This window comes from Macaca nemestrina, chromosome 3 (genome assembly GCF_043159975.1).
Source record: "Macaca nemestrina isolate mMacNem1 chromosome 3, mMacNem.hap1, whole genome shotgun sequence".
Taxonomy (NCBI): domain Eukaryota; kingdom Metazoa; phylum Chordata; class Mammalia; order Primates; family Cercopithecidae; genus Macaca; species Macaca nemestrina.
This window is the reverse complement of record NC_092127.1, coordinates 116,065,139-116,092,965: the sequence shown is the minus strand read 5'-3', so window position 1 is coordinate 116,092,965 and position 27,827 is coordinate 116,065,139. Positions and strand designations below refer to the sequence as shown.

The following is a 27,827-nucleotide window of genomic DNA, read 5'->3' as shown; positions in this document are numbered from 1 at the left end:
CACCCACTCAGCTAAAGGAAAACCTCAGGAGTAGGGGGAACACTCATTTCAGAAAGGATTTTACCTAATCTCTTGTTTCTAATTTAAATATTCTCATTTATTGTGTCATGCCAGTATTAGACTTTTCCATTACAAAATACACCTTCATTTCTAGTGTTTCAGATTTGTTATTTCAAGGCTGCCAAAACAAAACAAAACAAAAAACAGCTTTAAATATTTGTTTTCTATTGTATTTTGCAAGGTTGTTTGGTATAATAGGATCTATTTTTTCTCTTGATTTCTAAGATTTCTGCTGGAAACTCTGACGAAGAACGTATGTCTGCCAAAATCACTCCCAGGAGAAATGTTGGAACTGTTACATTTAGTTTTACTATCCAACATATTAAAATAGTTACCCATAGCACATATTCCTAGACACTATGTCAGTGAAGTTTAAGATGTTTAATACATGTTTATATATATCACAAGCTATGTAGATAGATACTTAGAGCTTCCTATTGAGGTAGCTAACTAGTTAAGTAATTTTGCTAACATATTAAAGGATCACTACAAATTACTTTCTCAAGTACTTAATTTTTCCATGCCACATCACAAAAATGATTATTCTTATCTGAGACACTGGAATGAATCTTCTTGTACTAGTATTTATTTGTGTACAAATGCATGACACATATTGTCCATGTCACCAATTTTTATGACAATGCTGGCAGTAATAATTGTGTTTGTAATTATACAATGAATTGTGTAAGAGATTAGCTATTACTGATTCTTGTTAACTCTCCATTAGAGAGAAGAGGTGGAATGCATGGAACGCAAGAGTAGTTTTCTTGAACACAAAGCTATGGATCAAATTGGAGAGATGATGTGATGTGGTTGAAAAGAGCACAGTGGGGAGGAGGCTGAATTTTCACTCCTAATTATGCCCATAGTTGTATAACCTGCAAGTCACTTAGCTTGCTCCAGACTCAGTGTACTCATCAGAAAATGAGAATCTTGTTTTATGCAAATCTAAGATCTCTTCTTCCTCTGCCATTCTATGGTTCTAGCTTCATATGCTTTTTATTTTTATCTGAATCAATATACTCCCTCATCCGCTTCCAAATTAGCTCTTCCTCAGTACTATCTGTCTTTTTCAGGGTCACACCGTCATCTCAGGAGGGAAGCAGTGGAGTCATTGACTCACCTTCACCCCCATGGTAGGCAGCACCTCCCTGCAACCCATTTCTCTTTCCTTTGATGTGCTGTTTAGATCTCTCCAAAGATGCCTCTTTATTCCTGGACACCCATTGGCCCATGGCCTTCTGTCTGACATCTCTGACTCCTTGCATACCCAGCCATTCATCCTGCATGCTGATCCCAGGGAACATTCTTACATTTAATTTTATATTTTAATGCCTTTAAGCTTTTTTTAAATCTATTATTACAGTAATAAATTCTCATTGTAGAAAATTTGGAATCATAAAGAGCGAAGTAGAGTCCACATATAAATTTCATTTTGTTGATACTGCCTTCTTCCTTTTTTTCTGCTGAATCATTCATTTTATGCTTAATGATTTAAAATCAGAGCACTTGGATTATTACAATTATTAATTCTTAGTCATATATTTTGCTAATATGTTTTTTCTGGTTGGTGTTTGCCTTTTATATTTGGGTTTAGATAGAGATATTTGCCAGAGATAGAGCTATATTTAGGAGAGTTGGGGCAGGCACCCAACAACATGATCAGTATTCTCTGCATCTTCTAAGATGTTCTTCCTTTTAGTTATTGGCGTCATCCTTTCCTATCACAATTGCCTCTGTGTAACCCCTCATCACCCCCAGCCAGTTTTGGTTTATGTCATTCTAGAATAGCAACCCATGAAAAAAGAGGGTTTTTTCTTCCAGAGGTTGTAGATCAGTCCCAGGAAAGGAAGCTGATTGGCCTTCAGTCACTTGCCAGGGGGATGGGGTACCCTTTGGCCAAACCAAAGTCATGTGGCCATAATTGTGTGTGTGTAGAGGGAGAGGGGAGATGGGGGAAGGGATTCGAAGAAATGGTCAGTGGGGTAGCACTGCAATTGCTGGTCCCACAACTGCCACTTAGATTGAGAGTTGGAGTGATTCCACAAAGGAAGGGATACCAATATACAAAAACTAGATATGTCTACCATAAGAGCATTCGTTAAAGAACCAGGTTTATATCTCTGTATTTTAAAAATAGAGGTATCTTGTCTTCTCTCACAGTGAGTTTGATATTTTACTTATAAAGAGATAAAAATGTCACTGACATCTGAACAGTTGCTTCAAGATTTTTTGTATGCCTAACAATAATTGTATGGAATTTCCTCTAGTGTCTTAAAAACAGCCTCAGAGCAACTATTGACTAAAATAATTCTTAGAACTCTTAGCTGCTTTCACCATGTGATTGCCCTTCAACTCTCAAATAATGGTAATTGTGCCTGTCATGTGTGGCTGTGTAATTATATACAATTCTTTAAGTATAAGCTTTAGAAGGGCAGGGATTGTCATTTGAATGAAATTTATATCTCTCTTTATGTTTATAATTTCCTTTACAATGGGTTATTTATAATTGGATTTTTCCTTGTTACAGAAGTCATTCTTTTTTATTTTAGAATGCTTGAAAGATCTTTTAGTTCTTTTTAAACATTTTTATAAATGTATGGGATACAAGTCTAATTTTGATACATGGATATATCATATAGTGGTGAAGTCAGGATTTCCAGCGTGATCTTTTCTTCTTTAATATACACAGAATAAAATTTAAAATAAAACTCACTACGCAGAGAAAACCAGTTAGTATTTTGATATGTATTTAGTGCAAAGTCTATTGATAAATAGAAAGCCTGATCCCATATATGCTTTCCAGGTGAAGATATCAGGTACGATTTTGTTTTGCATATGTTTTGCAGTTGGTGTATTAAGTTCATAGTGCCTAGAATAAAGAAGACATGGATATATTGTCAACATTAAGATATTAAAACTAACATTGGAAAGGAAGTTGTTGACAATGTTGGTGCTGAGTTTATGTCCCACATTCTAGGAGACATTATTGCATAAAAGTAAATTTATCCTTAATCAGAATGTAAAAAGAATCCTCTAATTTCCAAATGAGGTTCATTAGGATCTTGAATGGGAGGAAAAACGTTTAGTTACAACCATTTCAGCCTAAAATTGCAGCAGAAAAAATACTAAAAGAGATGCAACAGGCCCTAGGCTTTGACTTACATTATTTTACGATGTGAGAATGCAAGATTAACATTTTTAAAGGCAGAAGGAGAATGTATGCATGCAACCATGCTGATACTGATTCGTATTTTAAAATTTAGTTTTAAATGTAACCAAGAATGTAATTCCCATAGAAGCCCGACTTTTTCTGCCTTCATGTGTTGCCTGTTTATTCTATCCTTAGCACCTGACTGAATTGGTCCCAAATGGAGTGTTAATTTTCACTGAAGTGTTTACAAAATGAAGCCCCTTTCTCTATTTTTTTCTTTTCATTTTTTTTTTTCCCCTCCAAGATACACGCCTGAACTTTCCTGTCTGGCTCTTGAGTTGTTGCCAACCTGACAGAGAGCCAACTGGCAGAGGAAACTGATGTGGTGCAGTGTTCATTAGCGATTTACATTTCCCAACATGCAAAATGCTTTAGAGTTTTAATTTTTGAAACTTTTTAAAAGCCAAATTATACTGTAAAATGACTAAACTCTTTATTTCCTTATTTGTGTTGTTGTAGTTAAGAAAAACAGTTAAATCTGTACTGTTTTTTTCACATAGTGATGTACAATTTGGGGGTTCTTTTCCATACAAATCACCACCTTGCAAAGAATTCAATCTTTGGCCAAGAAAGTTTTCTTCATAGTTAAAATGTGATTGTATACATGCTAACTGAGGATGCACAGCCTTTCTGTGAAATCACAGAAACAGTGCACCATGTAAACAATAACACTGTAGTTATAGTTCATAGTATTTTAGTCATCTCTTTCATGGACAAGAAGTGAAGCACATATTTTCATATATTTTAAAAATGTAGGATGCTTTAAATTTTGTTTCAGAAACATATTTCAAGGCACCAGTTTATTTGGTAATTGTATCTCTATTATTTTTTTAAACTTTAATCTCTTGCTTACCATTCCCCTTCAACCTTGCTCCCCTCCTAACCTCACAGCTCTCCGACAGAAATCAGAAAACACGCACATATTATATCTTATAACTGGTCACCTTGGGAGTCTGCACATTATATTCTTGATTATTTCAAGTTGTTCTCCTTGGACACACAGAAGCCCAGACAAAATGACATCATTTGAGATGAGTACATGCCTTTTATTTTAGAAATGAACATTTAATGGCTTTTGACTTTGAGGTGATTATAGCATTTCAGAGTAGCAGCCCTTCCAGATATTAGAATGGAAGTGTTGAAGCTGTTATACATCACATCAGCTACATACAGAATTTAGAACAGAACAAAAGCCATCAGTATATATTTGTTGGAATTTTTTGATGAAGTATATGCAAATAAAAATCAAAATACCAAATTCTTAATTACTTCCTTATTGTTATTATCTTTACAGTTTTTTCTTGAGCCAATTTATGTCTAAATTTATTTTACTGTCAGACTCAACAAGTGAAAACAATTCTGGGAACATGCATATATTGGATTTTTTATAGCTTTTTTTTTTTTTTTTAGGACATGACCCTTGTTCTGCAATTTTATGGTGAAAAAAATCAGTGTTTTGCTTAAAATAACAGAATAGCAAAAATGCACATGATTGGGCTAAAAAAAAAAAAAAAATCTGGGTTATTACTCTCCAGGGTAGGGAGGAGCTAGAAATGGTTACCAAATAGTGGGCTACACCCACCATGTCCTCTCTGTCTGGACCAAAGTGACACACCCCTCCACACTGGACTTCTCAGAGCAGCAGAAGGTCATTTTTCCGTGGCCAGTTTCTTAGTTCGGAGGCCATTTTTTTTCTTTCATTCCCTCTGTCCCAGACAGAGGCCTTGCAGTTCCTTAAATATATTTATACTGACTGAGATACTAAGTGCTTGCAAGAGCAGTTCGTTCCAACTGATTCCGCAGCCCAGCCCAGCTAACTGTTTCCGAGCTCAGCTCAGACAACTCCTGAGATCAACCTTCTGAGATCAACCTTCTCTGACAGACCAGCTCAATGCCTCCCAACCCCATTGTGTGTTGTAAAGTGAACACAGTTTATTACATATTTGTGTGTTACTTTGATTAGTGTCTCCCTTCCCACCAGGATCATAAACCCTGTGAGTTTTGCTCAACATTGTATCTCAAGCACCAGTTGTGCTTGGGGGCACATATAAGACTCTTAATAAATATTTATTGCATGAATGTAGGAATAAGAAAAGCTGATTGTGTTTCAGAGTTTCCTCTGATGCTGTGCAACAGGGCAAATATGTTGCAAGTTTACCAGATGAACTTAGCTTTGGGGAATAGAAAATTTGGTTGAAGAGGGAAATGGAACGTCAAAGGAAACCATGAGTTTTGAATGAGAGTTTTTAAATCCCATTGTTTGAAATATTGTGAAGAAAATCTTTCATGAAATGAAAACAAATCACATCAGCTGTTAGTGGAACTGTTGCTTTGTGTTTTAATATTTTTACATGACCAGATTTTTAAATTCTCAAGTTTTTGGTTAAATTAGCTGTTTCTTTCTCTACTTCTTCAGATTGTTTTCTTCTTCATTGCTTTTCTCTTCTTTCCTTTTGTCCCCGCATCTTGTTTTCCTGGTCAGGTACTGAGCACTCCATTCAGCCAATACATGGAATGCACAATTTTTTTTTTAAACCTATCTTTTAATCCTCTGGTCCTCTGAAGGTTTTTTTCCAACCTGATTATAATGGGAATGAAACAGGCCAATTAAATTTTTGGGAGGAACTCAGGGAGAAAGAGGAGTGCTTTCTGCCAAGACGGTTATTCTTGGGAATCCTGCTTTCCCTTCAGGTATGGCTCACCCACAGAACTTGTACTGTGTAGTTAAGTGGGCAATTTGTCCCACATGTGAGGGACCTGCAAGGTGCTAGTTTTAAGAAGGAAGGTAAATTCCATGTGTACACCATCATTTAAAAACCAGTGTAAGGACAGGCACAGTGGCTCACACTTGTAATCCCAGCACTTTGGAAGGCGGAAGCGGGCAGATCACTTGAAGCTAGGAGTTGGAGGCCAGCCTGGCCAACATGGCAAAACCCCGTCTCTACTAAAAATACAAAAATTAGCTGGGCATGGTAGCACATGCCTGTAATCCCAGCCACTCAGGAAGCTGAGGCAGGAGAATTACTTGAACCCTGGAGGCAGAGTTTGCAGTGAGCCGAGATCACGCCACTGCACTTCCAGCCTGGGTGACCGAGCAAGACTCTGTCTCAAAACAAACAAGCAAACAAACAAACAAAAAACAGTGTAATGTAACTTAACACAGTCTGCCATTTTAAAGTGGCAAAAGTGTCTGTTCTTTCATCTTCTTTTTTTCCTCTCCTTTCAACTGATTATTATGCAAGAACAACCGTGCATCTAAGGTGGTACTGGCAAAGGGTCAATAGTAGAGTAGGCAAGGTGCGTGTGGCCATGGAGCGATTTTTAAGGGGAAAGTGTCTCTCATTAATGCCACAAATATCCCTTAGTTTTAGCTAAACTTCATATTAGTTTTAGTTTAACTTCAGCTCTCTGGTTTTCCCTTGAACCCCCTCAGCATGGTCTGCTTCCCTTTGTCCTCCATGGGAGAAGTGCCTGTTGGTAGTATCCAGCTGCAGCCTCTTTGCAAATGTTCCTTGACAAATCTGTCCTCAGCCAGCTTCTGTAGCCCTTTCTGGATGCTGTCCCATACTCTTCCCAACCTAGATGGAACCATCACTCCTGAAACATTGTCTAAAACAGCTTATATTTACATCATATCTGCCCCCTCCCTTTAGTGATCAGGCCCTAAACCCTGCCAGTCAGTCATGAAATTGGCAGTTCTAAGTTACAGCATCCTATTGGGTAGTCTTCCATCATAACGGATAAACTAAGAAGATATAATGTTTAATATGAAGTGGCAGGAGTGTGTTTGCTCCTAGCCCCAGGTATCTGTTTGCCTGTGTATATGTAACCTGGGCCCTGCCATCAGGCATGTGTGCCCATTGACAGAAACATGAGTGTGTGTCCCAGCTTTTGAGGTTAGCTACTCAACAGCAGAAAGCTGACTGGCTTGTGTGAGCACTTGCTGCTTTTTTTCCTACATACAGGAGAATATTGTTGACTATGATAAATGGGAAAATTTCAAAATGCTAGTAAAAGAGAATAAAAATGAAAAAGGCTTTAGATCAAGATAAATATAATGTTACTCTTATAATATTATAACTGAAATGATCTTATCTGACATGTTATAATATGCTGGAAGAAGATCCCTTCTGTATTCTCTCCTCAGGATTTAAATAATTTTAGACCATCTCTATCATAAGTTATTTTCCCCAACTGTACTATATTTTAATACCATTTCCTGTTCCTAAAATACATTCCCTGCTCCCTATTCTTACCTATAAAACTCCCACTCATTCTTTAAGATGCAACTCATATGTCACTGCCTTTCTTATTCCTTCCCTAATCATCCCAGCTCAAAATGACCCCTGTGCCTCAGTATTGATTTGTGAGTATCCCAGGGACTTACATTTGTATTGCCACATAGGGTTGAAATTTATAAACATGTGTTCCTTCTCCCTGGGTGATCTTGGGCAAATCACTTAACCTCTCTTTACCTCCGTTACCCCATGTCTAAAATGGGGATATAATAGTACCTATCTCATGGGATTGCTGAATATAGTTATTATTGTTGTTTGTTCTCTCTTCTATTAATTAAGTTCCTTGAGAGCAGTGACTGTGTTCTCCACCTTTGCATTTCTAGCTCCCATCTGAAAATGGTGGTGCTGAATGAAGGAATGAACAAATATTGGGTTTTGACATTTTTATGATGTTCTTCACTTTTCTCTTCTGATTTGGTTTAAACTCCATGAAGGCTAGATTTATAGCTGATCCTTTGGAGTCTAGACCTGGTTCTAGGATGTTAGCTAATGAGGGAAGTATTCGATAATGACCAATATTTTCTAGAAAAATCTTCTTTCTTTTTAAAACTTTGCTTATACTATCATGGACTTTCTTCTCTAATCCTGATAAGCCAAATATCATAACAATATATCATCTTCTTGACAGCGAGTCTAGTTATTCTTCCCCTAAACCACTTTGTTCATCTAGAATTGAGTCTCCTATTTTTCTTTCACACCTACATATTTGGAACTGATTTTCTCTAATAATAACTTCATAAGAGAAGGACACAACCTATGTATGCGTAGTTAAGATGAACTTACTTATGCTTCTTTTCTCAGAAGAAAATTTTATAGGTTGACCCTCAGCTTTCTCTGGCCCAACCATGTGAAGTTTGGCTGTCAGACACTATTAATTTGCCTATATAAGAGGAAGATTTGATGTCTGTTTCCCAAATACTTGGTCCTGTGTTGCTAGCATACCAAACAACACTAATAGGAGTTAATATTTATTTTACACCAAAAATGACCAGATACAGCACCAAACCACCCTGTGGGATGACCTAGCTCACTGGTCTCATAGCCTAAGCAGGAAAGCAATATATTGGACCCTCTAATAGGACGAAGCCCTGCCCCCCAAATATTCTATTTCTATAGACTCATCACTAGAATACACAAAGCCTTTGGACTCTTGCTTCCTAGTATAGGACTGTTGTTACCACAGAGGTACCTATGAAAATCCATTTCAATTCTCTAGATAGAGTGGTTTCCAGGCACCGTTCTGCAAGCCAGAATCACCTGAGATGGTTGTTAAAAATACAGCTTTGCAGGTCCTACCCTAGACCTACTGAATCAGAAAGCTGAGGAGGCCTGTCTGAACATCTGTGTGGAACTGGAGCAGTATGTTCTGTCTGGAGCTCCCTTGATGAAGCATGAGGAATGGCTTTTGTTTGAGACATCATCTCACTTGAGCTACCCAGGACCTTGCCCTTTCTTCTGGAGCAATTAAGGTCCTAGGCCATTGCATGGGGTGAGAGTTGTGTTCTTGGAGGGGACCAGTTGAAGTTTTGGGTTTTAGTACCATTTTGGTCATCAATGAGCATCTCCTCTTATAGGTACATAACTGGCAGCTTGCTAGCAATGTTTGTTAGTGCCCCACCCCCACCCCCATCTCATGTTAGCAGCAAGGTAACCCTTATGGCACTGGTTTGGCTGCTCCCTCAGCTGTCTCTGGCACTGGACAGTCCCCACTGTGGATTTCCATGGTCTCACAGTCACCTATCCATGTATTCCCTCTCTCTTCCCATTTCCTTGGCCAAACTGGAAACATTTAAAAACCTCGCCTGGGAGTGAGAAAGCTCTATATGTACACAGGCTAATCTTTTTGCCCTTTGCTTACACTAATGTTGTTTAAACTTAATGTTCAAGTATTTGCAAATCTTGCTTTCTGTTTCTGCAGAAAATGATTCATGTCTAGCTATCAGGCTAGGATAGGGTGAAAATGGAGTGACAGAAACATACTTTGCAATAGAAGTTGGAGAAATGAAAATGAAAAATGTAAATATCCAGCATGCTATTCTTCATTGAAAATGTGAATCTGTAATGAAAATTTTGTCTGGAGAGAGTGGGTCAGCAAAGTAGTCCTTCAATAGCCATTTAATAGGAGCAGTAAGGGCATATTGGACAGGAATTGTAGGTATATTCCAAATAATCTCACAGTTCAGAAATAAGCCCTAATTTTTTGTATGAATAAGTAACTGGGATTACATGTGCCCACCACCATGCCCAGCTAATTTTTGTATTTTTAGTAGAGATGGAGTTTCACCTTGTTGGCCAGGCTGGTCTCAAACTGCTGACCTCAGATAATCCACCCACCTCAGCCTCCCGAAGTGCTGGGATTACAGGCGTGAGCCACCATGCCCAGACTAGGGTCCAGGATTTTTTTTACTTGGCATCAAAGTGAGTGAGCCTTGGGAAGTTTATTCCTTAGGTGATTCCATCAGATCAGAATTGGATTCAAATGGATAATGTGATGTGATGATGGCAGCTGAAATTAAAAGCAAGAACTCACGTTTAGGAAAAAAAAGACAAGAAAAATTTAATTTAAGTTTATCATTAAAAATATAAAATTAAAAATAAAAAACATGAAAAATAATATAAAAATAAGTTTACCATAATAATATTAAAAATGAAAACATTCCAGCTGCATCCATGTCCCTACAAAGGACACAAACTCATCCTTTTTTATAGCTGCATAGTATTCCATGGTGTATATGTGCCACATTTTCTTAGTCCAGTCTGTCACTGATGGACATTTCGGTTGATTCCAAGTCTTTGCTATTGTGAATAGTGCCGCAATAAACATACGTGTGCATGTGTCTTTATAGCAGCATGATTTATAATCCTTTGGGTATATACCCAGTAATGGGATGGCTGGGTCATATGGTACATCTAGTTCTAGATCCTTAAGGAATCGCCATACTGTTTTCCATAATGGTTGAACTAGTTTACAATCCCACCAACAGTGTAAAAGTGTTCCTATTTCTCCACATCCTCTCCAGCACCTGTTGTTTCCTGACTTTTTAATGATTGCCCTTCTAACTGGTGTGAGATGGTGTCTCATTGTGGTTTTGATTTGCATTTCTCTGATGGCCAGTGATGATGAGCATTTTTTCATGTGTCTGTTGGCTGTATGAATGTCTTCTTTTGAGAAATGTCTGTTCGTATCCTTTGCCCACTTTTTGATGGGGTTGTTTGTTTTTTTCTTGTAAATTTGTTTGAGTTCTTTGTAGGTTCTGGATATTAGCCCTTTGTCAGATGAGTAGATTGCAAAAAGTTTCTCCCATTCTGTAGGTTGCCTGTTCACTCTGATGGTAGTTTCTTTTGCTGTGCAGAAGCTCTTTGGTTTAATGAGATCCCATTTGTCAATTTTGGCTTTTGCTGCCGTTGCTTTTGGTGTTTTAGACATGAAGTCTTTGCCCATGCCTATGTCCTGAATGGTACTACCTAGGTTTTCCTCTAGGGTTTTTATGGTATTAGGTCTAAGATTTAAGTCTCTAATTCATCTTGAATTAATTTTCGTATAAGGAGTAAGGAAAGGATCCAGTTTCAGCTTTCTACTTATGGCTAGCCAATTTTCCCAGCACCATTTATTAAATAGAGAATCCTTTCCCCATTTCTTGTTTCTCTCAGGTTTGTCAAAGATGAGATGGCTGTAGATGTGTGGTATTATTTCTGAGGACTCTGTTCTGTTCCATTGGTCTATATCTCTGTTTTGGTACCAGCACCATGCTGTTTTGGTTACTGTAGCCTTGTAGTATAGTTTGAAGTCAGGTAGCGTGATGCCTCCAGCTTGTTCTTTTGACTTAGGATTGTCTTGGAGATGCGGGCTCTTTTTTGAACCATCATTCTTAGCAAACTATCACAAGAACAGAAAACCAAACACCGCATGTTCTCACTCATAGATGGGAACTGAACAATGAGATCACTTGGACTCGGGAAGGGGAACATCACACACCGGGGCCTATCATGGGGAGGGGGGAGGGGGGAGGGATTGCATTGGGAGTTATACCTGATGTAAATGACGAGTTGATGGGTGCTGACGAGTTGATGGGTGCAGCACAGCAACATGGCACAAGTATACATATGTAACAAACCTGCACGTTATGCACATGTACCCTAGAACTTAAAGTATAATAATAATAAAAAATAAAAAAAAAGAAAACATTTAGAGTAAGTACAGCTGCCATTTACTGAGTGCCTATACAATGCCTTGTATACTCTCCCTCATTATACCTCATAGCAATCCTGTTAAGTAGGTGTTACCACCCAGTTTTACAGATGAGGAAGACTGGGCTTAGAGAGATAAATTGACTTATGTAACATCACAAAACTATTAGGTGAAAGAATTACAATTCAAATGTAGGCCCATCTGGAGTCAAAGTCTGAATTCTTTATGTCTGCATGTATTATTGCCTACTAATTCTGGACCCAGAGGCTCCGGCATTCCCTCCCCACCTGTTTATTCTGCTTATTTCTCCTTGTTTATTGTCACACAGCTGTGCCATTTAGTGGCTGAAGTTCTTGGCAGGACAGGGTTTATGCTGAGGCTCTTCCTTCCCTTTCATGGTGAGTGAGCTGGGGCTTGTCAGTCAGCATGTCAGGGTTCAGAGGTCAGAGTTCAGGAATTTTTTTTTTTTTTTTTTTTTTTTTTTTTTAGATGGAGTCTTGCTCTGTCACCCAGGCTGAAGTGCAGTGGCACGATCTCAGCTCACTGCAAACTTCGCCTCCTGAGTTCAAGCAATTCTCCTTTCCCAGCCTCCTGAGTAATTGGGATTACATGTGCCCACCACCATGCACAGCTAATTTTTGTATTTTTAGTAGAGATGGGGCTTTGCCTTGTTGGCCAGGCTGGTCTCAAACTGCTGACCTCAGGTAATCCACCCGCCTCATCCTCCCGAAGTGCTGGGATTACAGGCATGAGCCATGGTGCCTAGACTAGAGTTCAGGATTTTTTTTTTACTTGGCACCAAAGTGAGTGAGTCTTGGGAAGTTTATTCCTTAGGTGATTCCATCAGGTCAGAATTGGGTTCAAAATGGATTATGTGATGTGATGATGGCAGGTGAAATTAAAAGTAAGAACTCACTTTTGGTTAAAAAAAAAAAAAAAAAAAAAAGAAGACAGGAAAAATAAGAGTGACCTTGGTAGTTGCTTATATTAGCATTCTTGATTAATGTCTGCTTTTAAAAAATCACACTGGTAATGCAGCTGTAATCATTGTACCAGTCATAACCAATTAGTTATGTTTATGTAATATGAAACGATATGCAGGCAGGGCTGCCTGGAATCCCACTTTCTTCCACAAAGGGAGTCAAGATCACAAGACTTGCCACTTCTGTCTGTGCCTTGCCTTTGCAGGACACTATTCTGATTGAGACCAAGTCTGCTATGTAATATTATGTAAGCACCGCACTCAGTCTGCTCTGCCAGTAATTCACAAAGTTACTTCTTTTGTGGATGTGGAAGGGACCTGAAAGAACTGTCCATAACAGCATTCTCCCAATTCAATCAGCCTCTATCCTTCTACGCCTCAGAAAAGAAACTGAATGGCAGACTCATAACCAGCAAGCCCTAGCTGTTCTGGAGCCCTGTTTTGTTTGGCCTACTCAGTGTTTGTGATAACTTTCATTTGGAGCCCAAACTTGAACAATAGAGACTTCACATGAATAGCTGGATTTTATTTATGTGTTTCTTTTTGAAAAATGCAAGGAATGGTAAGAATTGGTTGGAGTTGAATCACGGTTGCCCCTTAGAAGTGGCCTGTGTTCCCAGCCTACCCCAGAATCAGTACCTTTCTTCATTCTCTTGTATTACATGTGGGCCCTTAGGTACAGTGGAGTTTATGGCCTCTGCTTTCTCTTCACTGTTATGTTTTCCCAACACCTCCCTGTTGGTGGAATAAAAGATTATAATGAGCCACAGTTCAGATCAAATTGGAAATAGTTCACTTATCATTGTGTCAATTTTTTGTAAACAGGAACTCAAGATCCACACAGTTATAAGTGTCCTTAGGGGCTCAGAAATGTATCAAGGACCGGATATGGCACGTAGTAGCCACTTGGCAAGCATCTGCTGAGTGAATCTCTGAATAGAACTCCTGAGTGTATGGGGATTCGGGGTCATTTGTTTGGCTGGAAGAAGAGACCTTACAGGGCAGTTTGGGAATATTAATGACACTCTTTAAATACACAAGGAGTTTGGATGACAGCTAGCAATTTTTTTCATTTCCACAAAATACAGGATTTTATTTTTATTTTGTGATGGGATACCTTAGCCACATTATACCAACACCCTTCTGGGGGACATTAAATTTTGGTGACCTTATAAAATTTCAATAAATTTTCTTCTTCTCATCCAAGCAAAATGTCCTCTTGGGTTCAGTTGGGTGTGACGCCTGACAGTCTCTCTAACCTGATACTGTATTTCTCCCAGTGTGGGCTGTGAAACAGGGACCTCTGTGTCTTTGTGCCCCAGAGACACTTGGTATTAACCATGAACCCTTATACTGTTAATAACATTTAGGTCCTGTCCTACAAGGAAAACTACAAGTTATTAATGCTTCTATTACAGTGATTTAGGACTAGGGCTTCACAGATTGACAGGGTTTGAATCTGCGTTCTACTTTTTGTTCATCATGTGGCCCTAAGCAAGTTATATCTCATTGCTGTACCTTAATTTTCTCATCTGCAAAATGAATATCCTAGTAGTAAGATCACAGCATCGCTAGAACAATGCCTTAAACTCTAAGTAAATGACAGCTGCCACTCTGATGGTAGTATTGATAGCAGAAGTGATATCTGTCTTAAATTACAAAAATGTGCACTAAGAACTTTTTTTTAATTTAGTTTTTTTTTGTCTTCTCTCCCCCAGCTTTATTGAAATATAATTGACAAATAAAACTGTATATATTTAAGGTATAGTTTTTGTCAAATGCATTTGTTACTTTGAGAATTGTACAGCCCTTTTGTCACTAGACTGTAAAAATATTACATTTTCCCGTTAGTGTATGATTGAGTTGGATTTGGTGAAACAAGAACCCTTCAGGTATGCATAGAAGGGACCCCTTGCTTTCCTGGTTACAAAAGGCAGAGGAGGCCTATTTGAGGGAAGGTAATTATCTTCCTGCAGTAATTACTGTTCTATAAAAATCCAACACTCTCTCACCCCTGATTACTGAAGGAAAACAAAGCTCTGGTTTCTGTGTGAGCTCCTTGTAGTGAGAGGCCAGCGTTGGAATGTGGTGTGATGTCACTGCTGATTGGCCCCGGGGTTCTGGGTTTCATCTGTGTTATTGGAATACCTCAATTTATCTGTCTTCTACAGGGGATTACAGCACTCTTCAGGGGTTTGGAAAGTTCTGAAATGAAAGCATACTTCAGGGGTAACACATGCCTATATCAAACACTGGCAGTCCTCACAGGGCTAACAGTATATGCTAACCTTATGCAGACTTTATTTTTTTCTTAACCATCAAACCAGAGGGGTTTCAAGCTGGCTTTATTACCATCTCTTCCTCTAATCCACTCCCTTACTTACTTTGGGCAGAAACTTTATTTTATTTTATTTTATTTTATTTTATTTTATTTTATTTTATTTTTTGAAACAGTCTTGTTTTGTCGCCCAGGCTGGAGTGCAGTGGTGCAATCTCAGCTCACTGCAGCTTCTGCCTCCTGGGTTCAAACGATTCTTGTGCTTCAGCCTCCCAAGTAGCTGGGACCATAGGCACCCACCATCACACCTAGCTTTTTTTTTTTTTTTTTTTTTTTTTTTGAGATGGAGTCTTGCTCTGTTGCCCAAGCTGGAGTGCAATGGTGCAATCTTGGCTCACTGCAACCTCTGTCTCCCGGGTTCAAGTGATTCTCCTGCCTCAGCCTCCTGAGTAGCTGGGATTACAAGCATGCACCATCATGCCTGGCTAATTTTTGTATTTTTAGTAGAGACAGGGTTTCACTATGTTGGCCAGGCTAGTCTCGAACCCCTGACTTCAGGTGGTTTACCCACCTTGGCTTCCCAAAGTGCTGGGATTACAGGCATGAGCCACTGTGCCCAGCCAAAAACTTGATTTTAGTAGCAAGATTATAAATGTTTATGTTGGGCCTCTTATTTCCAATTACTTAAAAATGCATTTCAAGTCTCTACCAAGTAACAGTGAATTCTATCAGAGTTGTTTCCCAAAGTGGCTTTTTTTCCCCCATGTGATATGGATACCACTGAAACAAAAGCCTTTTATTTTATTTTTTTACGTAGATGACTTGTAGATTATAAGAGGGAATAGATATAGTGTGGCAGTTAAAAGGCAGAAGCGGGGAAGGAAGTCTTCTAGAGACAGAATTGAATGTATTCCTGCTAATTATGCCTGTGACCTTGGCAAGTTCTTACTTCTCAGTTTTGTCCTTTGTAAATCAGGAGTCATTTGTGTCCCGCCCTTTGGGTGGTGGGTAGGACCATTGCTCAGCCCACCCATAGTAAGCACTCAGCCACTAATATGCTACCTTTATTACTGCTTTACTGTTATTGTACCTTGCTCTAAACTTAACCTGGAAGAAAATTCCACTTATTGCAATTATGAGATGTCATGTTTTCAAAGGATTTTCAAAATACTTTTTTTTTTTTGTGATAGAAGTATTTGATTTATCTCTCTTTGTGATTGTGTCTCATTTCAAATTTTATTGACCACCACAACCTCTTTATTTAATCAATAACTACTCAAGATGGAGAAATGCAGTCATCAATATGACTTATTTCACTTACTTTTAACTACCAGGAGACCATGAACTGCTTGAGCTGGTCATTTCATCAGTTGTCCCTTATTTACTGAGCACCTGCTATGTGCCAGGCAGGAATGGGTTCTGGGAAAACAATGGCAAATAAGAAAAAATCCCCTGCCCTCAAAGAGCCTGTGGTTTAATGGCAACATTACTTCTTACTCATGTTTGTGTCCATCTCACATGCACAGGACCTGGCATACAATACTAATGCTCAATCAATGTGGGGTTGTTTTGGGTGAATTGAGTGCAGCTTAACTGAAATGGAAGTCCAGTGCCCTTTCTTTTTTTTTTTTTTTGTTTTTTTTTTTTGAGACGGAGTCTCGCTCTGTCGCCCAGGCTGAAGTGCAGTGGCCGGATCTCAGCTCACTGCAAGCTCCGCCTCCCGGGTTCACGCCATTCTCCTGCCTCAGCCTCCCGAGTAGCTAGGACTACAGGCGCCCGCCACCTCGCCCGGCTAGTTTTTTTTTTGTATTTTTAGTAGAGACGGGGTTTCACCGTGTTAGCCAGGATGGTCTCGATCTCCTGACCTCGTGATCCACCCGTCTCGGCCTCCCAAAGTGCTGGGATTACAGGCTTGAGCCACCGCGCCCGGCCAAAGTCCAGTGCCCTTTCTGGAGTTTTTCTTTAAAAAAATAAGATATTTCCTTGAAAAGACCACCTTATCTTTATGTTTTATTTATTAACAATCTCCATCAATCTGATTGGATGGGAAAATGAATCTAACTGATTACTGTTTTCTTGCTTTTTAAAGAAGCCCTTTGCTGTGACTCTATTTATATAAAATTGCATGTGGTGTTTTGGTATATCAAGACATGTTTAAAAGGTTTTTCCAAAATACAAACCAAGGTTGGGGACTTACTCTTGAACTTTACTGTACTTTGCAGCATGATGAGTTCCTTCTCTAGTGTGCACAAAACTCCTGGCCGGCCCACAAACCAGCAGCCTTCCCTTCTACATCTCCACATAAGGAAGAAAGACAGTGAGCGGGTGATGGGATGGGAAGGAGGTGGCGAGACGAAGACATATTAGGTGCTTGGCTTTTATGGAACACTGTATGTGTTTTTTGTTTTTTAAAATCACCTCTCACCTCTTACCTTTGAGGTAGATAGTGTTGATCACCTGTACAGATGAGGAACCTATACAGTGGTTAAGAAACTTTCTCAAGAACACTCAGTAGAGAGGTAGCAGAGTTAGGATTTGAGCCCAGGTTTGCCAACCCCAAGCTGCAGTATATGGGAACAAGAATGTACCTCTTCTCTATCTAATAGATATTCTTGGCTAAGTCTTGCAAGAGTGAAAATTCTCTTATTCCAAGCTGCTCTGGGCCAGGTGAGACAGATCACAGGAAGTGGTAGGTTAAAACATGGCCCCTCTTGTGTTACTCCTGTGTTCAGCTCTCCTGGGGTGGGGCACAGCAGCTTGATAGGAATCAGCCTTAATGGGAGTCAGTGTGGTCTGGGATTCCCTCAAAGTTCCATGGTTTCAGTTCTAGTACACAGAGTGCTACTCTCCTCCTGTAGAAAATGAGAAACACTCCTCTCCTGAGTCTCTTTCTCAAGATCTGTTAGATAAGATGCAGAAGTTTTGTCTAGGTCTAGTTAGAAATCGTGCATCTTTGGTTTTCTTTCTTCATCAGCTTCTTCAACTTTCATTGCATTCAGAATTCCAGGATATCTGTGACAAAGTGATGGTACCTAGAGGCTCTCTGGTTGCTTAAAGACCTGTTGGCATCCAAAGGATATGTTAACGTCCATCAGCCTTCTACCACCTCCCTCAAAACCCCAAATCACTGTGCTAGCTCTGTTATTTGTTGAGAAGTATGTAACTCAGGGTTCTTTTAATTGTCAGATATGAAAGAAAATCCAACTGAATTAATCATATTTATTGATTCACAAACCCATCTCTCCAAGGCCATCCAGCTTCAGGTATAATTGGATTCAGAAGCTGAAACAGTGTTATCAGGACTCCATCTTCCTTTACCGCTGCAAGTGTTCTTGTATGTAGTATATCCTGTTATGTCTTGTGTAATTGTTAGCTGTTCACCAGATATTTCCAGCTTTCTTCCTTTTGGGTACGTGGTAGGATTGTGCTTCTCTGTCCCCTGAAATTGGGTTTGGCAATGTGATTTACTTTTACCAATAAAGTGTGAACATAAGAGGCATGTGGCACTTCTGGGCAAAAAGCTTTTAACAGCCAGTACATTATGTATCACGTCCCCCTCTTCCTACTATGGCAAACATTGAAGCATGTATAGAGATGGGGTGGGCCTTCATCAGCTTAGATGCATGGGTGACTTCAACAAGCAGAACTTCCCTGCTTGTCTATTATGGACATTTGGTGTGAGGGAGAATTTTTGTTTTACTAAGTCACTGAGGTTTTAACATTTTATTATAACATAATCCTTTCTATCCTGACTAACATACATCCTCCATGTTCATATTCAAATGAAAACAAAAGGAATTTCTCTTCTGGTTGCTCAAAAATGTGTCCTGTAATAACTCTGAATAGCTACAGTTAGTGATGTTCCCATCTCTGAACCAATCTTGTGTTCTGATTGGCCAGGTCAAGGTCACATGTTTATCCTTGAATCAGGGGAAATCAGCCATCCAATGCTCATGGACAGAGTGAAAGAGATGTAGGGACCCAAAAGAAATAGTGATATAACAAAAATGGAGGATGAGTGCTAGGCAAATTAAAACAGCGTATGTCTTCTTTATGATAAGAAAGGAAAAATTTCTGCAGCATTTTATTTTTATTCTGCAGCAGGCATCACATTGTTAGACCTTTTAGAAGGTCAGTGTCTAAATCTATTGAAAAGAGTTTTATCGTCTCCTTTATTGCCATACTATAAATAGATCTGTCATGAAAAGATTATAAATTTGAAGCCTAAAGTAGAAATACCATGTCAGCCCATATCCAATTGTCAGTAATAAAGTAAAAGATTAAAATAATAATGTGACTGCCTTTCCTTTTCTCAGGTTTCTTCCACACTGCCACCCAAATTTCAGCCTTTATTCAGCTTTAAGGAAGATACCTCCAATGAGATGACAGGTCTGTCGTCTCTCTCTCTTTGGATTCTTACAGCAATTGATCTGTCTACCTCTGACTGACATTCATTAATTCTGCCTTTTAGGATTCAAGATGAAAGCAACTGTTGTACCACTTCCATGTGTGTGGAAGCTTCTAGGATGGACCTGGCACTGAGTAAAGAACAGGTTCTCACTGTATATTTTTTAAAACTTAAAGATACTCTGACCCAGTCTTTTCTTCTTTGGGTTAATCTTATCATGTTCTTTCAGTTTTTTCTTGAATTAATGTTTCTAAATCTCCTAACTGTACTGTTTTCTCCTTCTTGTGCTTCAACTTGTCTATGTATATGATTTGCTTTCATTTAAAAAAATTCAGTGTATAATCTCTGTCTTTTTTGTGTATAGACCACTTATATTTTTATAACTATTGAACTGTTTGGATTTAGGTCTACCATTTTATAATTTGTTTTCTGATTATTCCTTCTAATTTTCATTCTTCTGTTTTCCCTTTCCTGTGTTCTTTGGGGTTATTTAAACATTTTTTAATACTCCATTTTAAAAATATCACGTTTGCCTATTTCTGTTTGTATAGTGTTGTTAGAGGTTGCTCTAGGGATTAGAATACACATACACATGGTCTATTTACAATCAATATTTTGCTACTTCAAGTGGAACATGGAAACATTACTCAGATATCTCTAAATCTCTTTATATTGTAATTCTTTCATATACTACATTTACATACATTAAAAACTCTATTAGATAATGTGATAATTTTCCATTTTAATTTTCAAAACTATTTCTGTTTTTCTTCCTTTATTTCTGATGTTCCTCTTTTCCTTCTGATATTATTTCCCTTCTGTAGCAATTCTCTTAATTTTCTTTCAACTGAAAATAGCTACATCACCTTCAATCCTGAAAACTGTTTTCACTGAATGTATTTCTTTACTTTCAGCCTTTAAAAAATGTTCTACTTCCTTCTGGCCTCCAAGAGGTTCTGATGAGAAATCCACAATTATTCAAATCAAATTTCTGGCTTTTGGGCTGGATTGAGTACAAGCTGGGAGGAAAACAAGAAGAATGATATACTCACCACCAGTTTACTGAGACTTCAAAGTACAGTGTTTTTGGCATTCTGGGGTCATGTGCTCCGCCCAGGTTTTCTACTTGCATTCAGTGGGGGAGAAAAGATGGAGTGTGGTAACTTCACCTTACCAGGAACTTCCCTGTGCATCTGTTTTGGAGATATATAGTTCAACAGAAGCTGCTAACGCCCCTTTTATGTTAATACTATGTGTGGTATGTGTGCATATTTGTGTGTATTTAACAAAAGTAACATAGTCCTTACTATGTGCCAAGCATAGTTTTAGGTGCAAGTTAACTCATTTAATCCTCATGACAGTCCCATGAGATATGTACAATTATTGTCCCATACTTTACAAATGAAGAAATTAAAGGAATGAAAGTTTAAGTAATTTGACCAAGGTCACACAGCTAGTAAGTGGTGGAGCCAGGATTCAAATCCTCAGGGAATCTGGTTTCAGAGTTTGGCTCCTATCCATTACACTAAGCTGTCTTTAATTAACTATGATTATGTAATAATGATACTAAAACAGTGAGAAGAAATAATACCTCATTTGTTATTGACCACTTCCTATATCTTTGTCTTATTCCAGCCACTTTATACACATTATTCAATAATAAATGTGTTCATTTGTCCAATTTTTATTGAGAATTATGTCAGGTACTGCGCTGGGTTCTGAGGTTCCAGAAGTGAACAAGACAAACCTGCCCTGGTGGAGGCTACATTCTAGTAGGAGGAGGTCATGAAACAAATGATTCACATATACCTATGTGATTGCAGTTGTGAAAACTGTCATAGAGGAGACTGTTAGTCGGGAGAACATTCTAGTGGGGTTTCTAACTTAAGTCTACCAGTCAGGATAAGACAGATTATTTTGAAATAACAACCTTGACGTTTCAGTGGCTTAAAACAATGAAAACGTATTTCTTGCTTATGCTACATGTCTGTGAGAAGTTGGCTGAGAGTTCTGTTCTCCATCTGTATTTTTGTCCCCCTTACTCCAGGACACAGCCAGAGCCGCCACTAACAAGCACATGGCCATTTTCAGGACAGGAAAAGAAGTAACACGGTAGCTTCTGCTCATATTTCACTGGCCAAAGTAAGGGTTATGGTCTCTCCTAACTTACAGGGGCTAGGAAAAGTGCAGTCCTATCGTGTGCCTGAAAGAAGAAAACCAGAAATGTTTGAGGAGTGGCACTAAGATCTGCCAGTCTGGTCTTGAGGTCAGGAAGGAGTTCCTTAGGAGTAATATCTGAGTTGAATTCTGATGCAAAAGGGAAAGGGATTGGGGTGGAGAGTAGATGGAATCACAAAATGTGACTAACGTGCAAGAGTAAACAGAGTAACTCAAGGCCTTGTATGCCAATTTAAGGATCTAGTATTCATCCTAAGAGCTATGAGAAGCCAGTAAGAGATTTTAAGAGGGAATCATGATAAGATTTATATTTTATCTGGGATCCTATGGCTAGTGTGGAGAACAGATGGGGTGGGAATAGGAGTGGGGAATGCATAAGGAAAAGCCAGTGAGGAAGCCATTGTCCTAATGTAGGCTGGAGAAGATGGAGGCTTGATTTAGGCAGCAACAGTTGAGAGAAGTGGGTAGACTGGAGAAACAGGGTTTCGAGATTGGTGGGATAATCCTCCAAGATCCTTTGAGGAATGTATTATTATTATCCCCATTTTCTCAGTGAGGAAAGTAGGGCTTGGAGAAATAATAGAGCTCAGCTATTGAGTGGCAAACCAGTGATTCAAACCTGAGCCTGGTTCTAAAACCTGTGCTCTTAACTACCATGTCACACTACTTCAGTCAAATGTTTTGAGAAGCATTATTTTATGTCCTGTAATGGAGAAAGGAGGCAAAATTTTAGGGCTTCTACTTGGTGCAAATGCATCTTGCAGATAGACCCTTTGATGGCAGACGTCATGACTTACTGTTCTCTGCTCACCTTAGAGCCATACCAGCTACACAATAAATTCCAGTTGAGTTTATATTGGTGAGGTGTTAAAGTCAAAGTTCAAAATTGTATGTAAATGCTTTCATTTAAATTAAAGCATTAATTTATGCATTAAGGCTAGAGTATTTTGTAATATCAGATGTTTAGATTTAGTTAAGGTGTCTTAGTTTATCCTGATTCCTTCCTCAAAAAACTCCACCTTTCATTCTCTTTTCCCTTTGATTTCCTTCGGGCATTCATTTGGTCAAGCTTCATTTGAGTGACATTTATTTCAAGCAATGTAGCAGAGTGATTCAATATGTGGACTACAAAGTCCTGTAAAACTCTCTTCCATTCCATCTATTGACATAAAAATTCCAGGGCTAGCTCTGTATCCACAGGTCCGTGAAACTTCTCACCACTTGTCTATCAGTCCTAAATGATCTTCATTTGTTGTTGTTGTTTTAAGCACATTTATCTTTGACTAATTCCTGCTCCTCTTTGCAGTCTGTCCTCCTTGAGGATGAATAACTCATTCTTCATACTTCTTTCACTGTTTCCAAATGCATTTATTTATCATGGTGCCAAGCATGCAGTTACTCCCTAATACACTCACTAATAGAAGAATGAATGATGTTTTATCTTAAGCTTTGTATAGCATTGATATTTCAGCATAAACTATAAATCACAAGTGCTCTTGAGATATAGTTAGTAGTAAAATTTTCAGATAATACAATCAGAAACTCAGTATATTCAAATATGAAAAATGTTAAATGGCAAAATTAGCAATGTTGCTGTGGGCTTTGGGAAGAAGAAATGCAAAAATTCAGCTTACGCAATTAATTACCCTTTCAGTCCTCAAGTATATGTCCAGAGACTGTCTTAGTTTCCAGGAATATGTGATCCAGAGTAGCTTTCCTAATCAAGTATATTTAGGCTCTGGTTTGTTCTAATTTTTACCAAAGCTTCACAACGTTTTGCTTGAAAGATGACCGACTTGAAGATAAATATAAAGCAGAATAATTCAAAACAAAGTTATGACATTGAAATAAGTGAAATTGTATGTACCAGAAAGTTCTATAACAGTATGTCTTATTACTAGCATTTCATTCTGATTCTTCTTTTTTTTTATTATTATACTTTAAGTTCTGGGATACATGTGCAGAATGTGCAGGTTTGTTACATAGGTATACATGTGCCATGGTGGTTTGCTGCACCCATCAACCCGTCATCTACATTATGTATTTCTCCTAATGCTATCCCTCCCCTAGTCCCCTACCCCCCAATAGGCCCAAGTGTATGATGTGCCCCTCCCTGTGTCCATGTGTTCTCATTGTTCAGCTCCCACTTATGAGTGAGAACATGCGGTGTTTTTCTGTTCCTGCGTTAGTTTTCTGAGAATGATGGTTTCCAGCTTCATCCATGACCCTGCAAAAGACATGAATTCATCCTTTTTTATGGCTGCATAGTATTCCATGGTGTATATGTGCCACATTTTCTTTATCCAGTCTATCATTGATGAGCATTTGGGTTGGTTCCAAGTCTTTGCTATTGTGAATAGTGCTGCAATAAACATACATGTGCATGTGTCTTTATCATAGAATGATTTCTAATCCTTTGGGTGTATACCCAGTAATGGGATTGCTAGACCAAATGGTATTTCTGGTTCTAGATCCATGAGGAATTGCCACACTGTCTTCCACAATGGATGAACTAATTTACATTCCCACCAACAAAAAGCTTTCCTATTTCTCCACATCCTCACCAGCATCTATTGTTTCCTGACTTTTTAATGATAGCCATTCTAACTGGCATGAGATGGTATCTCATTGTGGTTTTGATTTGTATTTCTCTAACGACCAGTGGTGATGAGTTTTTTTTTTCATGTGTTTGTTGGCTGCATAAATGTCTTCTTTTGAGAAGTGTTCGTTCATATCCTTTGCCCACTTTTTGATGGGGTTTTTTCTTGTAAATTTGTTTAAGTTCCTTGTAGATTCTGGATATTAGCCCTTTGTCAGATGGACAGATTGCAAAAATTCTCTCCCATTCTGTACGTTGCTTGTTCACTCTGTTGATAGTTTCTTTTGCTTTGCAGAAGCTCTTTAGTTTAATTAGATCCCATTTGTCAATTTTGGCTTTTGTTGCCATTGCTTTTTGTGTTTTAGTCATGAAGTCTTTGCCCGTGCCTATGTCCTGAATACTATTGCCTAGGTTTTCCTCTAGGGTTTTTATGGTGTTAGGTCTTACATTTAATTTTTTAATCCATCTTGAGTTAATTTTTGTATAAGGTGTAAGGAAGGAATCCAGTTTCAGTTTTCTACACATGGCTAGCCAGTTTTCCCAACACCATTTATTAAATACGGAATTCTTTCCCCAATGCTTGTTTTTGTCAGATTTGTTAAAGATCAGATGGTTGTAAATGTGTGGCATTATTTCTGAGGCCTCTGTTCTGTTCTGTTCCATTGGTCTATATATCTGTTTTGGTACCTGTACCTTGCTGTTTTGGTTACTGTAGCCTTGTAGTATAGTTTGAAGTCAGGTAGCGTGATGCCTCCAAATTTGTTTTTCTTTGCTTAGGATTGTCTTGGCTGTACAGGCTCTTTTATGGTTCCATGTGAGATTTACAGTATTTTTTTCTAAATCTGTGAAGAAAGTCATTGATAGCTTGATGGGTATAGCATTGAAGCTATAAATTACTGGACAGTATGGCCATTTTCACGATATTGATTCTTCCTATTCATAAGCATGGAATGTTTTCCCATTTGTTTGTGTCCTCTCTTACTTCCTTGAGCAGTGGTTTGTAGTTCTCCTTGAAGAGGTCCTTCACATCCTTTGTGAGTTGGATTCCTAGGTATTTTATTCTCTTTGTAGCAGTTGTGAATGGGAGTTCACTCATGATTTGGTTCTCTGTTTGTCTTATTATGTTGTATAGGAATGCTTGTGATTTTTGCACATTGATTTTATATCCTGAGACTTTGCTGAAGTTCCTTATCAGCTTAAGGAGATTTTGGGCTGAGACAATGGGGTTTTCTAAATATACAATCATGACATCTGCAAACAGGGACAATTTGACTTCCTCTCTTCCTATTTATCTATTTCTCTTGCCTGATTGCCCTGGCCAGAACTTCCAACACTATGTTGAATAGGAGTGGTGAGAGAAGGCATCCCTGTCTTGTGCCAGTTTTCAAAGGGAATGCTTCCAGTTTTTGGCCATTCAGTATGATATTGGCTGTGGGTTTGTCATAAATAGCTCTTATTATTTTGAGATACGTTCCATTGTTACCTAGTTTATGGAGAGTTTTTAGCATGAAGGGGTGTTGAATTGTGGTTTTTGTCATTGGTTCTGTTTATGTGATGGATTACATTTATTGCTTTGCATATATTGAACCAACCTTGCATCCCAGGTATGAAGCCGACTTGATCATGGCTTGATCATATAGCTTTTCAATATGCTGCTGGATTCGCTTTGTCAGTGTTTTATTGAGGATTTTCTCATCAATGTACATCAGGGATATTGGCCTGAAATTTTCTTTTTTTCTTGTGTCTCTGCCAGGTTTTGGTATCAGGATGATGCTGACCTCATCAAGTGAGTTAGAGGGGAGTCCCTCTTTTCTGTTGTTTGGAATAATTTCAGAAGGACTGGTACCAGCTCCTCTTTGTATCTGATAGAATTCGGCTGTGAATCCTTCTTGTCCTGGGTCTTTTTTGTTTGGTAGGCTATTAATTACTGCCTCAATTTCAGAACTTGTTATTGGTCTATTCAGGGATTCACCTTCTTCCTGATTTAGTCTTGGGAGGGTGTATGTGTCCAGGAATTTATCAGTTTCTTCTAGATTTTCTAGTTTATTTGCATAGAGGTGTTTATAGTATTCTCTGATGGTAGTTTGTATTTCTGTGGGATCAGTGGTGATATTCCCTTTATCATTTTTATTGTGTCTATTTGATTCTTCTCTCTTCTTTATTTGTCTGGCTAGTCACCTATCTATTTTGTTAATCTTTTTAAAAACCATCTCCTGGATTCATTGATTTTTTTGAAGGGTTTTTCATGTACTATATCTCCTTCACTTCTGCTCTAATCTTAGTTATTTCTTGTCTTCTTTTAGCTTTTGAATTTGTTTGCTCTTGCTTCTTTAGTTCTTTTAATGGTGATGTTAGGATGTCGATTTTAGATCTTTCCCACTTTCTCCTGTGGGCATATAGTGTTATAAATTTCACTCTAAACACTGCTTTAGTTGTGTCCCATTGATTCTGGTACATTGTGTCTTTGTTCTCATTGGTTTCAAGTAACTTATTTATTTCTGCCTTAATTTCATAATTTACCCAGTAGTCATTCAGGAGCAGGTTGTTCAGCTTCCATATAATTGTGTGGTTTTGAGTGAGTTTCTTAATCCTGAGTTCTAGTTTGATTGCACTGTGGTCTGAAAGACTGTTTGTTATGATTTCCATTCTTTTGCATTTGCTGAGGAATATTTTACTTCCAATTATGTGGTCAATTTTAGAATAAGTGCGACGCGGTGCTGTGAAGAATGTGTATTCTGTTGACTTGGGATGGAGAGTTCTGTAGATATCTATTAGGTCCACTTGGTCCAGAACTGAGTTCAAGACCTGAATATTCTAGTTAATCTTCTGTCTCATTCATCTATGTAATATTGACAGTGGGGTATTAAAGTCTCCCACTATTATTGTGTGGGCATCTAAGTCTCTTTGTAAGTCTCTAAGAACTTGTTTTATGAATCTGGGTGCTTCCGTATTGGGTGCATATATATTTAGGATAGTTAACTCTTCTTATTTCATTGATCCCTTTACCATTATGTAATGCCTTTCTTTTCTTTTTTGATCTTTGTTGGTTTAAAGTCTGTTTAATCAAGGGCTAGGATTGCAAACCTTGCTTTTTTTTTTTTTTTTGCTTTCCATTTGCTTAGTAAATATTCCTCCATCTCTTTATTTTGAGCCTATGAGTATCTTTGCACATGAGATGGATCTCCTGAATACAGCACACCGATGGGTCTTGACTCTTTATCCAATTTGCTAGTCTGTGTCTTTTAATTGGGGCATTTAGCCCATTTATGTTTTAAGGTTAATATTGTTATGTGGGAATTTAATCCTGTCATTATTGATGCTAGCTGGTTATTTTGCCCGTTACTTGATGCAATTTCTTCATAGTATCAATGGTATTTACAATTTGGTATATTTTTGCAGTGGATGGTACCAGTTTTTCCTTTCCATGTTTAGTGCTTACTTCAGGAGCTCTTGTAAGGCAGGCCTGGTGGTGACAAAATCTCTCAGCATTTGCTTGTCTGTAAAAGATTTTATTTCTCCTTTGCTTATAAAGCTTAGTTTGGCTGAATATGAAACTCTGGGTTGAAAATTCTTTTCTTTAAGAATGTTGAATATTGGCCCCCACTCTCTTCTGGCTTGTAT

At 38.3% G+C, this 27,827-nt stretch overlaps 1 protein-coding gene across 2 annotated transcripts in view; it reads left to right on the top strand.

Annotated features, from left to right (window-relative positions):
* Positions 1-27,827, top strand: part of LOC105499566 (sec1 family domain containing 2) — a 486,957-nt gene that overhangs the window by 230,800 nt on the left and 228,330 nt on the right. The window contains exon 6 of one of the 2 annotated variants that reach the window (XM_011772201.3): positions 25,960-25,992. The exons of the other annotated variant lie outside the window; for it this stretch is intronic. Coding sequence (XP_011770503.2) covers positions 25,960-25,992 — 33 coding nt within the window. The remainder of the gene's footprint in view (positions 1-25,959; positions 25,993-27,827) is intronic. 2 annotated transcript variants of the gene reach the window in all.